This window comes from Ziziphus jujuba, chromosome 6, assembly GCF_031755915.1.
Source record: "Ziziphus jujuba cultivar Dongzao chromosome 6, ASM3175591v1".
Classification (NCBI taxonomy): Eukaryota; Viridiplantae; Streptophyta; class Magnoliopsida; order Rosales; family Rhamnaceae; genus Ziziphus; species Ziziphus jujuba.
The window spans coordinates 19,100,187-19,113,609 of NC_083384.1; the positions used below are offsets into that span (position 1 = coordinate 19,100,187).

Below are 13,423 nucleotides of genomic sequence, written 5' to 3' on the forward strand. Positions count from 1 at the left end.
ACCGAACCATATCCTGAACTACTCTAAATTCCATCCCTCACCTTAGCCATCATCAAAGGGTCAGTTGGCCTCGTAGGGACACTCTTTTATTTCTCACTTATTCTCCAACCAAAAACCATCCTACTTTTTCCAAAGCAAGTGAAGTTGGCCGGCTAGAAACCATGGAAAGCAATGAAGACTCTATCCTAAGAAAAAGGAGAGCAATGAAAAGCTTTTCCATAAAAAAAGCCCAATATGCTTGGAAAGTCTATGACATTGATTAATTGGAAAAACAAAGCTAAAATTAGGCGATGATTGGGGAACACTCCCCTAAAACCAGGAACCTGTTCTCAATTAGTACCCATTTGGGTCTCCATCATCTTGATGCTAATTTTTTTATTGAAAATCCCAAAACCCCATTTGTAACAGTAGCAAACACCCCAAGAAACAATAGATTGAGATTCCATAGAACTCGGACCATCACAAGTAGTTTAATTAATTTCTAAAAATCTTGCTTCAAGAAATGCTATAAATAGAAATTAAAAATTAATTAGACATTTAGCTCTACTTGTTACATCTAAACGTCCTTCTTCCTAACCTTCCTAAAGGCATATTTTTCTAGCAAGGAAAGGAAGAAGGTAATTTAGAACTAAAATCAAGAAAAACAAAACAAAAAAATACTAATCTGAAAATGAGCCTAGCCCCAACAAAACGTTGAGATGGGTCAAGTATTACAAAACAGAGAGACCCACCAAATCACATCCAAACAACCATATCTTAGACTTTTAGACTTTCAATATATATATAATTCGTACGCTTTTACAACTACGAATTCTTTTGCAATCTCCTCCGTACAGATTCTGTAACAGCTTTTCATTTTTTTTTTTTTTAATCTTCTAAGATTAGGATTTGGATTGTAAAAAGACCAAAAAGCCCATTAAGGTGAAGAAGGGTTAAGAACGAGATCGGGGGGCATCGAACGGCCTGTGAGGAATTGCAGTTGCAGTGGTCCACGGGTTAATGGGTATGGGCCGTGGATGAGTGGGGCTCATATGGTGTGGGGCCCTACCATCAACGGCGGATGATGAAGATGGTGGGACCCCGACACGCTCACACGAGGGGCACATGGTGAGTGTCGTTGGCGGGGTCATTTGCATGTAGAACTGTGGGGAAAGTTTCAGTGCTCTCAGTTCCTGAACTTCTTTCTGCAACCGCCTATTCTCCTCCGTCAGATTCTCACAACACCTCTTCAAGAACTCACAATCAACCTCCGTCTGCTTCAACTTGGTCCTGATAAAAAAGAAAAAGGCCAAAAAAAAAAAAAAAAAATTCCACCACCTCGTAAATAAATCTAGTATGCAAGGATAAATCTGTAATTTAAACAAATTTTTTTATTTCCCTTTTTTGCCAGCCCTGAAAGAAAATTTCCTTACCTTGCCCTTCTGTTCTGAAACCAGACTTCCACTTGTCTAGGCCGGAGACCAAGCTGCTTCGCCAACGCAAGTTTCTGCTTCTGCAGTTACAAAAGAAACCCATTTGTCAGTCAAAATTACAAAAATAGCCACCCTCGAAATTAATATTCTCCAACTAAGATACTTTACGATGTTTGGTTGCTCAGAACAACTTATTTCTTATTTCCGTTGCTGTATCAACATTCTCGGGAACCAAACAGAACTCTTCTCAGAAGGGGGAAAAAAAAAATTGAGGTTTTTATACTGCAACTTACTGGGTTGAGAGTGTTATGCTCCTTGAAGCTCTCTTCGAGAATAGCGGACTGGTCCTTAGAAAGCCTGAGCTTCTTTCTCGAGGTTTCACCGTCTTCTTCATCACTGATTCCTCGAGAACAAGCTCTCTCAATGTCAAGCTCGTCGCCGTTGGCTTCTCTCTCGCTTCGTTTCCCGCTAACGCTTGAGACGGTACTGTTCGGAGACGACACGCCGGCTTCTTCTTCGCAATCCACCGTCGAAGGCAAACGGTTCACATCGATGCCTCGGAGGAATGAACGTGTCTCTGCTCGGCAACTCTCCGAGTTTCGATCTGCATGTGAGAAATAACAATGAAGCACTATGAGAAAAACCAAATGCTTTTTTCTTTTATATTTTTTTCAGTCAAAAATAAATTATGGGTTTGATTTGGTTCAAAGAGATCTGTTGTTATTTCTGTACAAATTTATCTAAAAAGCTTAATTTTTTTAAGAACTTAGATCTGAAAGGTAAACAAAGGAAAGGGAAAAAAGTTCTATCGAACACCATGCAATAAAAGTTATTTATACAAGATTATAAATATATATATATATATATATATTTATAAACATCTAAAGCGAGAGAAAGAGAAGGAAAAAAAAAATTGTTGGGCTAAAAGACAAAAAGAGGGGAAAAAAATGGTGCTTTAAGCGTGTATGTTTCTCCCAAAAAAAAAAAATCAGATCTAAATTTGAAAATCACACACACCTGACGAAGGAAAGGTCTCGTTCCAAGAGGGCCTGTTGTGAAGGTTAAAACCAGAAGAAGGAGAAGAAGAAGAAGCAGAAGAGGGGACCAAAGCAGGCATGAGATTCAGCTGCACCGACCGGTTGTTGTTATTCTTAGGAATAAAACTCAAGCTAAGACTCAAACCCAGATCTTCCTTTTCAACCATTTTTTGCTTTTGATGACTACACTGCCAAAGGAAAAAAAAAAAAAAAAAAAAAAAAAAAAAACACTGCAAAGCTTGTTGCTTTTTAGATGTTTGAATGAAATACAGAAAGAGAGAGAGAGAGAGAGAGAGAGAGAAGTTTTGGAGAAGAAGGTGATGATGGTTATGTTTGGAGAGGAGTGGTGGGGATGTTTGAGGGGGCTTTATAGAAAGTGATAAGGAAATGGGTGGGAGTGGTGTGGAAGTTCAATCATGACTATGTGTCAGGAACCCCCAATTATCTCAATCATGGTTTTTGCCTCCCAAATAATGCCTTAACTCTGCTTCTTTTGTCCCCTCTCTCTCTCTCTCTCTCTCTCCCCAATTCCACTATTTCCTAGTTCTTGTGTCCTTTACCATGGTAAAATATATGACCCTTCTTTTTAGCTATTTTGTAACTTTCTTGTACCTTCTCTTTTGTACATCTTCTGGTTTTTATTGCATGCGCATCTCTTGACCTTTTTTTTTGACCTTTTGACTCACACCAAAAAAAAATAATAATAAATAAACAAATAAAAAAAATTTGTTTCTAATTATTAGTTTATTATTGTCAATTTTTGTAATCATATATAAAGACTTGTTTGATAATGTTCATATTTTTTTTTTTTTTTGAGAGACTAAACTTATATGAACAATATTATTTACCAAAAAAAAGCATATATTAATGATATAAGTGTTTTATAGTTAGTGAAGAAGAAAAATACTTATCAAAATTAGCTTTGTTATATATCAACAATTAAAAATGGCTTTTAATTAGAACCTGTTTAGAAATTATTCCAGCTAAAAAACAATTTTTTAAAGATCATATAACTGTTGTTTCTTGAAATAGTGATTTTTTTTCAAAAACAAAATCACTGAGAAATGTTTATAGGTTTTTTCTTTTTTGAAATACTATAGAAAAGTGTTTTTATCCTATTAGCAACACTTTTGGAGTTATATGAATTACTACCAAACACACTTTTAGTGTTTCTGTTTTTCTTTTCCTTATGTATGTAAGTAAATAACAATCTATTGTTAAAATCATAAACTAACCCAAAAAGGGTAAAAATAAAAAAGAAAAATAAAAACATATTATTTAAATATGACATGGAGATTTTTAAAATTTATTGTGATACCAAAAATAAGTAGGCGGAAATTGAATCTCCAATTTCATAAAATTTTGATCTAAAATTAAACTTTAGAATGATAATGCCAAACCTATTTTTTTGCTCTCAAATGGAAAAATTTTATATTTTTCCATACAAAAAATTATGAAAAGAGAAAGATTTTTTGAAGGAATTGTAATTGGAATTGGATAGTATCGACATGGAAATGAAATCTTTAGCAATAAATGAAAATCTACAATTAGGGTCCACAGCCAATGCTATGCATAGATGAGATCTCGTTTTATGAGATAATTATTTTATTTTATTGGGGTCATCTTACAGACTGAATGGATTGGACCGGTAATTACTACTTTTCTAAAAATTTCTCTCCCTTCTTAGGTATACATTTATACACTAATAATTATATTCAAACTTATAGTTTCCCAAATTTTAAACCTTAATTTGTGCTTGGATTACAAATTTGGCAATTCAAGATCCTTTTAAGATATTCCATCTCCTACAGTAAAATCAATCATCTTTTTAAACCTTAAGAAATTAATAAACTATCTTAGGAAATAAATTAAAAACAAAACCATGGTTGATCATAAATCAAGCAATAAAGAAGGCAGGTAATGGTGGGAGGAAATAGCAGCAATCAAAGTAAATAAAGCAAATTGTATTGATTTTTTTTAGGATATATATCCACCTCAAAAATTAAATTCAAGCTCATTACCAAAAATAAATAAATAAATAATTCAAGTTGCTCAAACTCATTTATTTGCATGCACAGTACCGAATCTCAACAAAGCAAAAGGAGAAAAACCTGATGCAAATCACAGAGAATCTTATGGCATTCATATCGTGGGTCCACACCACACCTGAACCCATCCCACACCATTTGACAAATCCCATTTCTGGATCTAATGGCCCAGATTACAATTCCCACATGTGGGGTCCTCCTTCCTTATACTGTGTGCTCCATAATTAGGACCATGGCCAGTAATGAAGCTGGACAACCATCAATTCAAAGTGGATGGTTATGATTGGAACCAGACAGATAAACTTTCATCTGCTCCTCACCTGTTGGGTCCCACGACTCAACCCCTTCATTATCTTTCATTTTTTTTTTAATTTTTTTTTTTATATATATTTTGGTTGAAATATCTCAAGGGAATGAAGGAAGGAGAGATAGGAGTCTGTCATTGGGACAAAACCGTCGCTTTCTGGACCTTTTTTTTCTGTTGAAACGGGTGCGTTTTTGCTATTCCTCTAATTTTATCATCGTCGGCATCTCCGCGCATGCGTTTCACGCTCGATCGAAAATTAGGTTTGTTTCCGGCGTTTTGTAATGAAGCGTGTCCGTCACGGCCTTCATTCAGAGCGTATGAGTAATGAATTTGCTGCTAATAATTGATTCATCTTAAATTTCTTAGATGGCTGAGCCGAGACTCTTAGACGGCTAATATACCACATAGCTGCGTCTAGCTGCCCTCCGATTTTAAAGATATTTTAATTTATTTTTTTTGGATTATTCTTACAAAGTTACAACGAAATATATAATGTCTAATTTTTATCACCGTATATAGAGCTAATTTTTATTTTCTGGTAAAAAGTGCTAATTAGAAGCAAGAAAACAAAAGGAAATGCATTTAAAATTTAAAATTAAAGAAAAAGAGAAATAAATGCGACACTTCTTCTCAAAATTGTTTCACCATAATTGCGATGACATAGTTTACAAATCACATTTTAAATGGTTTCACTGTGTTTATTTCGAAATAATGGTTCCACTATTTTTTTTTATATAATTATTTTTATCACAAATGGTTCCACTATGTCAAGATGATAAATTTTGTAAACTGCTTTTGTTACATATAAATTCAAAACATAGCTTTTATAAATATCTAATTATTCAATTGACATATCATTTTAAGATAATTTATGAATTGTGAATAAAGATTCATAAATACTTAATATTTGCCATTTATAATCATAATACTTTGATTATTTAAACAACCAAACATTTCAACTTTGTCCACTAAATTGTAGAAGTTCTCACATTATCCCTTAAATTACTATTTTATAAAGTTAAGTGTAGTCACATAATTTTGACTGATGAATTTGATAAATTAATTATGGGGAAAGGATTTCTATACAAAGCTTTTTTTAAAAAAAAAAATTGACAAATAATAAAGTTCTATCAATTTATCTAATTTAAGGGTTCATATTTATTTATTAAAAATTTTTAAATATCTCATATTTATATTCATACAACATTTGCTTTTTACCCAAATTATTTATTGCTTTCAAAATGATTTTTCTCTTTTATTAATCTCAATCATCTTTCTCTCTTCTTACTCCCCAATCCTTTTTTTTTTTTTGTCCTTTTTATTCTCCATTATTTTTATTTTATATATATATATATATTTGAAATAGATTCATGTATTTCATCTTTCTCTTTCCTTAATCCCCAATTCTTCAAGTTCTAATGGTCATCTTAACCCCTAACCAATCTGTGATTATAAATATTGATATAATAAAGACGCCATAATAGGTGATAGATATCATATTGATAATTTAAACTAAAACACTCATTCATTAATTGTGTTTTAGGTGTTCTTCTTTTTCTCCCTTTTTACTCTCCACTATTTATATAAATATATATATATATATATTGAAATAAATCCATGTATTATTGAAACCTTTCTACAATGTACTATTTAAATAATTAAATAATGAAGTTGAAGGATCCTTTATAAAATCAACAAAAGAACTTATATGTATATATATATATATATATTTTGCAATTTTAAATACTTCTCACATATATATAAATATATTAAACTCTGTTTTTAGAAGAGAAAAACATTAATTTTTTGGTGCCAAAAATAATTAAAGCCATGAAACTCTTCTTTGTGTACATAAATACATATATGTGTGTGTATTTTTCTTTTTTTTGGTTCTTGGTAATAATAAATGAAAATATTGATGTGTTAAAATTAGAGATTATAAACCAAATAAGAGAGAGAAAAAGCATTTGAACTTAATTAGGAGAGAGAGAAATTGATTTAGCAGAGTAATTATAATAATAATAATAAATAATTTAGATAAATAATAAATAATATTTCAATATAGATATGAAATATGGAAGAGTTTATAAAAGATAAATATAATCCCTTAAATTAAGTAAAATGAAAGAACTACATTGTTTATCAAATACCTTATCAAAAAGGTTTATGCAGAAACCCTTGCCTTAATAATATATCTCATTATATGACTCTACCAATAAAATTTGTATTATATTTTGAGGAATTAAATACAAAAGTACAATATATACCCTAATGTTTATTTAACAATGAGCAATAAATGTGACATTTTTTCTGATCATGTCTTCCATACACCCATAAATATATACAAGCCCATCCAAACAAAATAATATAATTGTTCCTAAGAGCATCTCCAATACTTTTGTTTATTGTTAGATTTTTTTATTTTTTTATTTTTGGACACATCAGAATAATAAATAGCAATTGAAAACAAAAATTCTAAATTTATCTAGACACTCTGTCAAGTTGATGTGGTAAGAAAAAAATAAATAAACACTATCAAAGTGATCCTTTACTTTTGAACGGTTTGTTAGACATTTTAAAATTTTCTAAAATATAAATTTTTTTCTTAAAAATATCAATCATTTAAAAAAAAAACAAGAAAATAAAATAAAATGTTAAAATATTTAATTAATTAATTTCCATATGTAGCTTTTGTACACATGAATATTGGAAAATAATTTTAAAATTAATTATAAATTTATACCATTTAAATTTAGATAATATTAATTTTATGCCATATAAAAAACTATTCATATTCGCTATTAGAGATGCTTTAATATATTTTTCAAATCAAATTTTCAGGTAATATGATGTTCGTACTAAAGTAATTGGCCCAATGCAATTAATGAGGTGTATCCATGTATGCTATGTTTCTTCAACAGCAACAATAATAATAATAAGTTATTGATTATATGATACGTTTAATGAAACTCTATTCTTACAAAGATAATCTAAGATGAGTGTATTCAATTTAGAGTTTGAAAATTTTTAAAAGTATTTAAAAGTTTAGAGATATTCAATTTAGAATTTAAAAAAGTCTATATAAATATAATGATATTCATTTCAAAATTTAATAGATTTTATAAAAATCCATTAAAATCCAGGTGTATCTAATTAAGATTTTATAAAATTCTTTTAAAATCCAATTGTATTCAAAAAGTTATTAATTTTAAAAAATCATAAATTTTAATGGATTTGTAAGGATTTTAACAATAAAATTGTAAAGAAAATTATAAATATGAAAACTAGCCTTGAACCCAAAAATTTCATTGGATTCTTATAAATTCTTTATAAAATTTATAAAATTATATAACAATCTATCAAATCGTTTAAACTATATAACTTATTTTAAATTCATTAAACTTTTAATCAAATACACCTTCTTAAATAAGAGCTATTATTTTAGAACTTGAACTTTTATATAAGAAAATAATGATTTTATTATTAAAATTTTTTTAAAAGACTCTTAACCGAACTTGAGAAATTTTTTTTAAAAAAAATAAATATATACAAAAGCACATCTTCCATAAATAAAAGAAAAAAAAAGTTTAAAAGCGAAAATTTAACCAATCTTGTCTAATACTTTAGCAATAAATTTCCATTCATTTTGAAAATTCTATAGCCATACTCTATTATTAGTATGAATAATCATTTTATATGTCGGCAGATTGGCCATAAACTAATGATAAGTCCAATTTCTCCTCCCCCCACCCCCAAACAAACAAAAAAAAAAGACACTGAAGATAAGTCCACATTTACTTACAAACAAAACAAGATTTAAAAAAAAAAAGTAAAAATAAATAAATAAATAAATAAAAAGAAGAAGAAGTTCACAGTAATTGAAATTCTTCGCAAAACATAATTATTGAACATTTTTTTTTTTTTGGGAGCCGAGCCGAGTTGGTGGTGAAACAAACACGGCTATAAGTTGAAAGAGAAAAGAATACAATGGGAGACAAAGGAGAGTGGAGTTCACGTGGGGGTGAAAGGGGGTGGGGTGGGGTGTGGGTGGGGGTCAGTTTTTTACTAAAAATGAAAGGAAAAGGCGTGGAAGAAAAAAACCTGCCCCCTCTCCTCCCTCTCTAAACTCACGTGGACCAACATGTCTTGCCTGGGAACACGTGGCCTTACACGCCTTTCACCCTCCCTTTCTTTGTTACAAGTGGGTCCCACAGCACCTCCTCCCTTCTCGTTTCATATACAACCGTGCGTGTCATCTTGTCCCTCCAGGCCCCGACACTCTCCTCCTCTTAATCATTTGAACTCCCTCCCATAGAGTACCCCCCCACCCCCAAAGTCAGCTTCTCTACACTCTCTCCCACCCCGTCTCCATATTCTGCCAATCAAATCCGTCCACGTATATGATCTGAGAAAGAAAAAGACTAGGTTTCGTAAAAGAGAGTGGCGTTTTGTGGGTTATGCAACGTCGTCGTTCCCGTCTATCTGTATCCGTAATCATAACCATCTTCTCCATCACCAGGTTCCAATGCAAGTCGGTCCCACGAAAATAAACCACACACCCGTATCGATTGCGTCTAAATTGTACACGGAAGCTTCCTAGTTGAAATTACGAAATTGTCCTAGATCATGAGCTAATCATTATTTTTCTAATTTAAAAGGTACCACATGAGTTAAAAACCCAATGATGGGGAGTGGACATTAACTAACATTTCTTCTTCTTCTTTTTATTCCTCTCCTTGCTTTTTTTCTTTTTTTTTTTTTTTTAGGGCTTGTTTTTGTTTTTAAAAAAATGTACAAATTTCACTTTCAATTGGCAATTTTCTCTTATTTATACAAATATTTAATAGGACTATCAATGATGATCCTCAATCAATTATTGCTTTTGATTAGCATGTGGTAAAATATTTATTTATTGTTACACCAAACATAAAAAGACATGCCCTTTCAGATTATGGAAGGTAAACATCCAAAGGACTATATGATAATTATATTATATGCTTAATCAGATGCATGACATTCTCAACAATCCATATTCTCTCTCTCTCTTTTTCACTTTCTTTCTATTTCAAAAATCTTTATTCAAGATTTGCTTGCAAAGCACATCCTAATTAATCCTATAATTTTGATAAAATTGTGAAATAATCATATAAAATAAATTCATTTTCTTTGTGATGAAACTTGTGTTGAAAATTGTGAAGTTGATTGAATTGAATGCAATTATTCATTACTCGCAACGTACTCGGTCCAATGATTATTATGATTGCACTCTATATTTTTATATAAAAAATATTTTTTTATTGAAGTTCTTCTGTCAATGTATATATATATATATATATATTTTTATATATATGTGTTGCGATCATTGGATGGTGACTTGCGATCCCTCGCTTAGCATCATATATAAAGAAGAAAACATACATATTATTTTTTTATATTTTTTTAAAAAATATTTATTTTTATTTTATTTTATTTATTATTTATTATTTATGAATGTAATTAAATATATAAAATTAATTTTTAATATAATTATTCATAACTATCGAACAATTGATAAAATTAGATATGGTAATAATTTTGAAATAAATTTAAAATAAATAAAATATTTGATTTTATCTTATTTACCAAATATATATTTTTATCCTTTTTAAATTATTATTATTATAATCATAATAACATTATATGATATAATATTATGTTAAATTATATTATATAACTTAAAAAGAGGTCATTATTATAATAACGGAATTATGATTGACATCTAATATATTATATAATATATATTATATGTTACCGCATATATTACATAATCTATATAATATATAAAAGAAGAAGAGTCAATATCATGTGTCTTCATAACATTCTTCAAAATTCCCTTCAAAATCATCAATAAAAAAAATTATAATTTTTTTATTATAATTTATAATCCTATCAAAATATTAATCAACATTAAATTGAACAAATATTTAAAGCATGAGATTTTTTTACCTTTTATGATTGTATCCAAAAATATATAAAATTGATTACTATAACCATTATATATATCTATATATATATATAAAATAGATTTGGATGTGAATTGAAAGAATTGATTGAAATAGTATAATATTTTTACCTTATTTTTGTTGTATCCAAAAATATATATTTTATTATTATAATATTATATATGCCATAAAGTGTATTTGCATATATGAGGTTCTCTTAATCAAACGTATTCTAAATATTTTTACATATACAAATGTTATTATATATAAATTAATAAACATATTTCCTTATTTGGATACAAGAAATTTTTTTATAAATAATATAATTTTATTTTATCAATAAAAAATTTGAGATATTCTTTTCAGAATAGAATTGTTAAATATGGTAAAGTGAAATCTATATTCAAAACAAATTATTTGATTTTATTTTATTTACAAATAGGTCAAATATATTTAGTTATAAATTACTAAATGTCACCTTCTGATTATTTAAAATTTCGATGTTCAATATTTTGATGGCTTTTATTCTTTCATATTTTTGTTTTAGTTATTAAAGTTATTAAATTTTTTTTGTCTTTATTGATTTTTGAAAACCGAAAGCTATCTAAGAAAACCAAAAGCTAACTGAGAAAAAATATTTTTGGGGGCTTCAATTGAAACCAGCTAGCTGATGGAAAATTGACTAGTTTTACAATTTTTGTTTTTGGTTTGTTTTATTTTATGTTTTTGTTTTCTTTTTCTTAGGGAATTGTTAAAAGGAACGTGAGTGTACGTCTCCTCCTCATGTCTTGGTTGAAGCCTAAAGGGTAGGAGAATGATTACGTGTTTAAAATGAGAGTAATTTGGAGAAATACGTTATTATTATTTTTTAAAACAATTTTTAAATGTTTAATTGGAGATTTATTTCCAAAATAAAAATGTTTAATTGGAGAATTGAAGTTGTTTGAAAAAATTAAATATTTAATTAGAGAAAATAAAAAAACATTGAAATAATTTTTTTTTTTTAATTTATAATATGATTTTTATAATCTTATAAAGTAATAATGGAATATATCTTCTTCTTTCTTCCCGGGGCTCTTTTACTTCCTTTTCATTTTAGTTTTGGTAGAAGAGATGGAGACACATTACATGCTCACATACCTAATGACATAAATCAAACCAATTGTAGTTGTCATTCAAAAAAAAAAAAAAAACATTTTTGGTTGTTAGTAAGTTTGTTTGAAATCAATTTTAAACTATTTTTTCTTAAATTTAAACTAGATTTATAAATTGGAATATATATAATATATAAAAATAGAATAATCAGTACTAAATATTATCATAATGTTTATAGAGATGATGGCATCATCACGTAATCAGGGCAATAGGTACAACATTAGGTAGTAGTAGGCATTATGCAATATGGTAGTAAGTAGTAACCTCCATGAATTATGCTCGGCACACTTTATATACAGCCTGAATTGTCTTTAATAACTTCTGCATTTTTCTCTAATTCTTAAATTTATCTCTTAGTTTCGTTTTAGAACTTTCATATTTCTGTAAAAGTCTATGTTTTTAGTTATTCCAAGTTTATTAGTTATACAGTGACAATATGTGGTTTTCTCAAATGGATTTCCTTAATTTTAGGATCAAAACATGTCTAAAAAGATAATTCTAATAAAAAATATTTTAAAAAATAATAATATATATATATAAATATTTTTATTGTTTTGTTATATTTATTTTATTCATAGATAATAAAATTTTATGTACGTAATTAGTAATAAAATAGATCTTCTTATTTGTATAATTTATATATTAATATCTTTATTCTTTTGTCATATTTATTTAATTATAAAATAATAAATTACTTTACAAGGTAAAATATGTGTAACCATTAATAAATTACTTTATAAAATAATAAATAAATAATAATACTAATAATAATAAAGATAAAGGTAATTAAATTATATATTATAAGGATTTAATATAGAAAAATTAATTACTTACAAAAAATATAAAAAGAAAAAAGAAAAAAAGATATTTAGAATAAAAAAATATTAAAAATATATTTATAATCTCTTTATTAATATCTTTGTTAGTTTATTGTATTTATTTTATTCTCAAATAAAAAGATATTATATATGGTAATTAATAATTAGATTCCATACATTAATATATATACATATATAGATGTGTAATAAATAAGATTTCAATATCATAATATATAGATTTGAATAATGAAATTATTTTCTTATTTGACATTAATAAAATGTATCTAACTATAAATAAATTAGCTTATAAGGTTATAGGGTAAATAATAATGATAATAATTATAACAATAGTAAATATAATGAAATTAATTGTAATATCATAATATATATATTTCAATAATAAAATTGATTTTCTTATTTAATCTTTTTAAAAGAGAGGTGCCATACATGGTCAATTTTCAAATTAATCCAAATAATGAGGAAAAAAGCTTTAATTTAAAATAATGGCTTGGTTTTAGAAACTAAAAAAAATTTACATTCATCATTCAAAACAATATTTATATTTTATCAAGTTTGAAGATCTTTACCTATAAATAAATAATTAAATAAGTAATTTTTAACACTCAATCAATAAAATATATAACTATTGAACAATATTTTTTTTT

General features: G+C 27.7%; 1 protein-coding gene across 1 annotated transcript; it reads right to left on the reverse strand.

Annotated features, from left to right (window-relative positions):
* Positions 1–503: 503 nt before the first annotated feature.
* On the reverse strand, positions 504–2,870 carry LOC107430326 (homeobox-leucine zipper protein HAT4). Its single transcript, XM_016041164.4, has 4 exons — positions 2,430–2,870; positions 1,706–2,016; positions 1,413–1,492; positions 504–1,269 (listed from the first exon to the last, which is right to left on the reverse strand). The coding sequence occupies exons 1-4, from the start codon at positions 2,614–2,616 to the stop codon at positions 933–935; spliced, it is 915 nt and encodes a 304-aa protein (XP_015896650.3). The 5' UTR covers positions 2,617–2,870; the 3' UTR covers positions 504–932.
* Positions 2,871–13,423: the final 10,553 nt, after the last annotated feature.

Excerpts from the sequence above, each read along its gene's own strand:
- LOC107430326 (XM_016041164.4), bottom strand. The coding sequence starts at position 2,616 with ATGGTTGAAAAGGAAGATCTGGGTTTGAGTCTTAGCTTGAGTTTTATT. Across the intron at positions 1,493-1,705 it reads AGCATAACACTCTCAACCCA|AAGCAGAAACTTGCGTTGGC; the intron begins GTAAGTTGCAGT and ends TTGTAACTGCAG. Across the intron at positions 1,270-1,412 it reads TTTCAGAACAGAAGGGCAAG|GACCAAGTTGAAGCAGACGG; the intron begins GTAAGGAAATTT and ends CTTTTTTATCAG.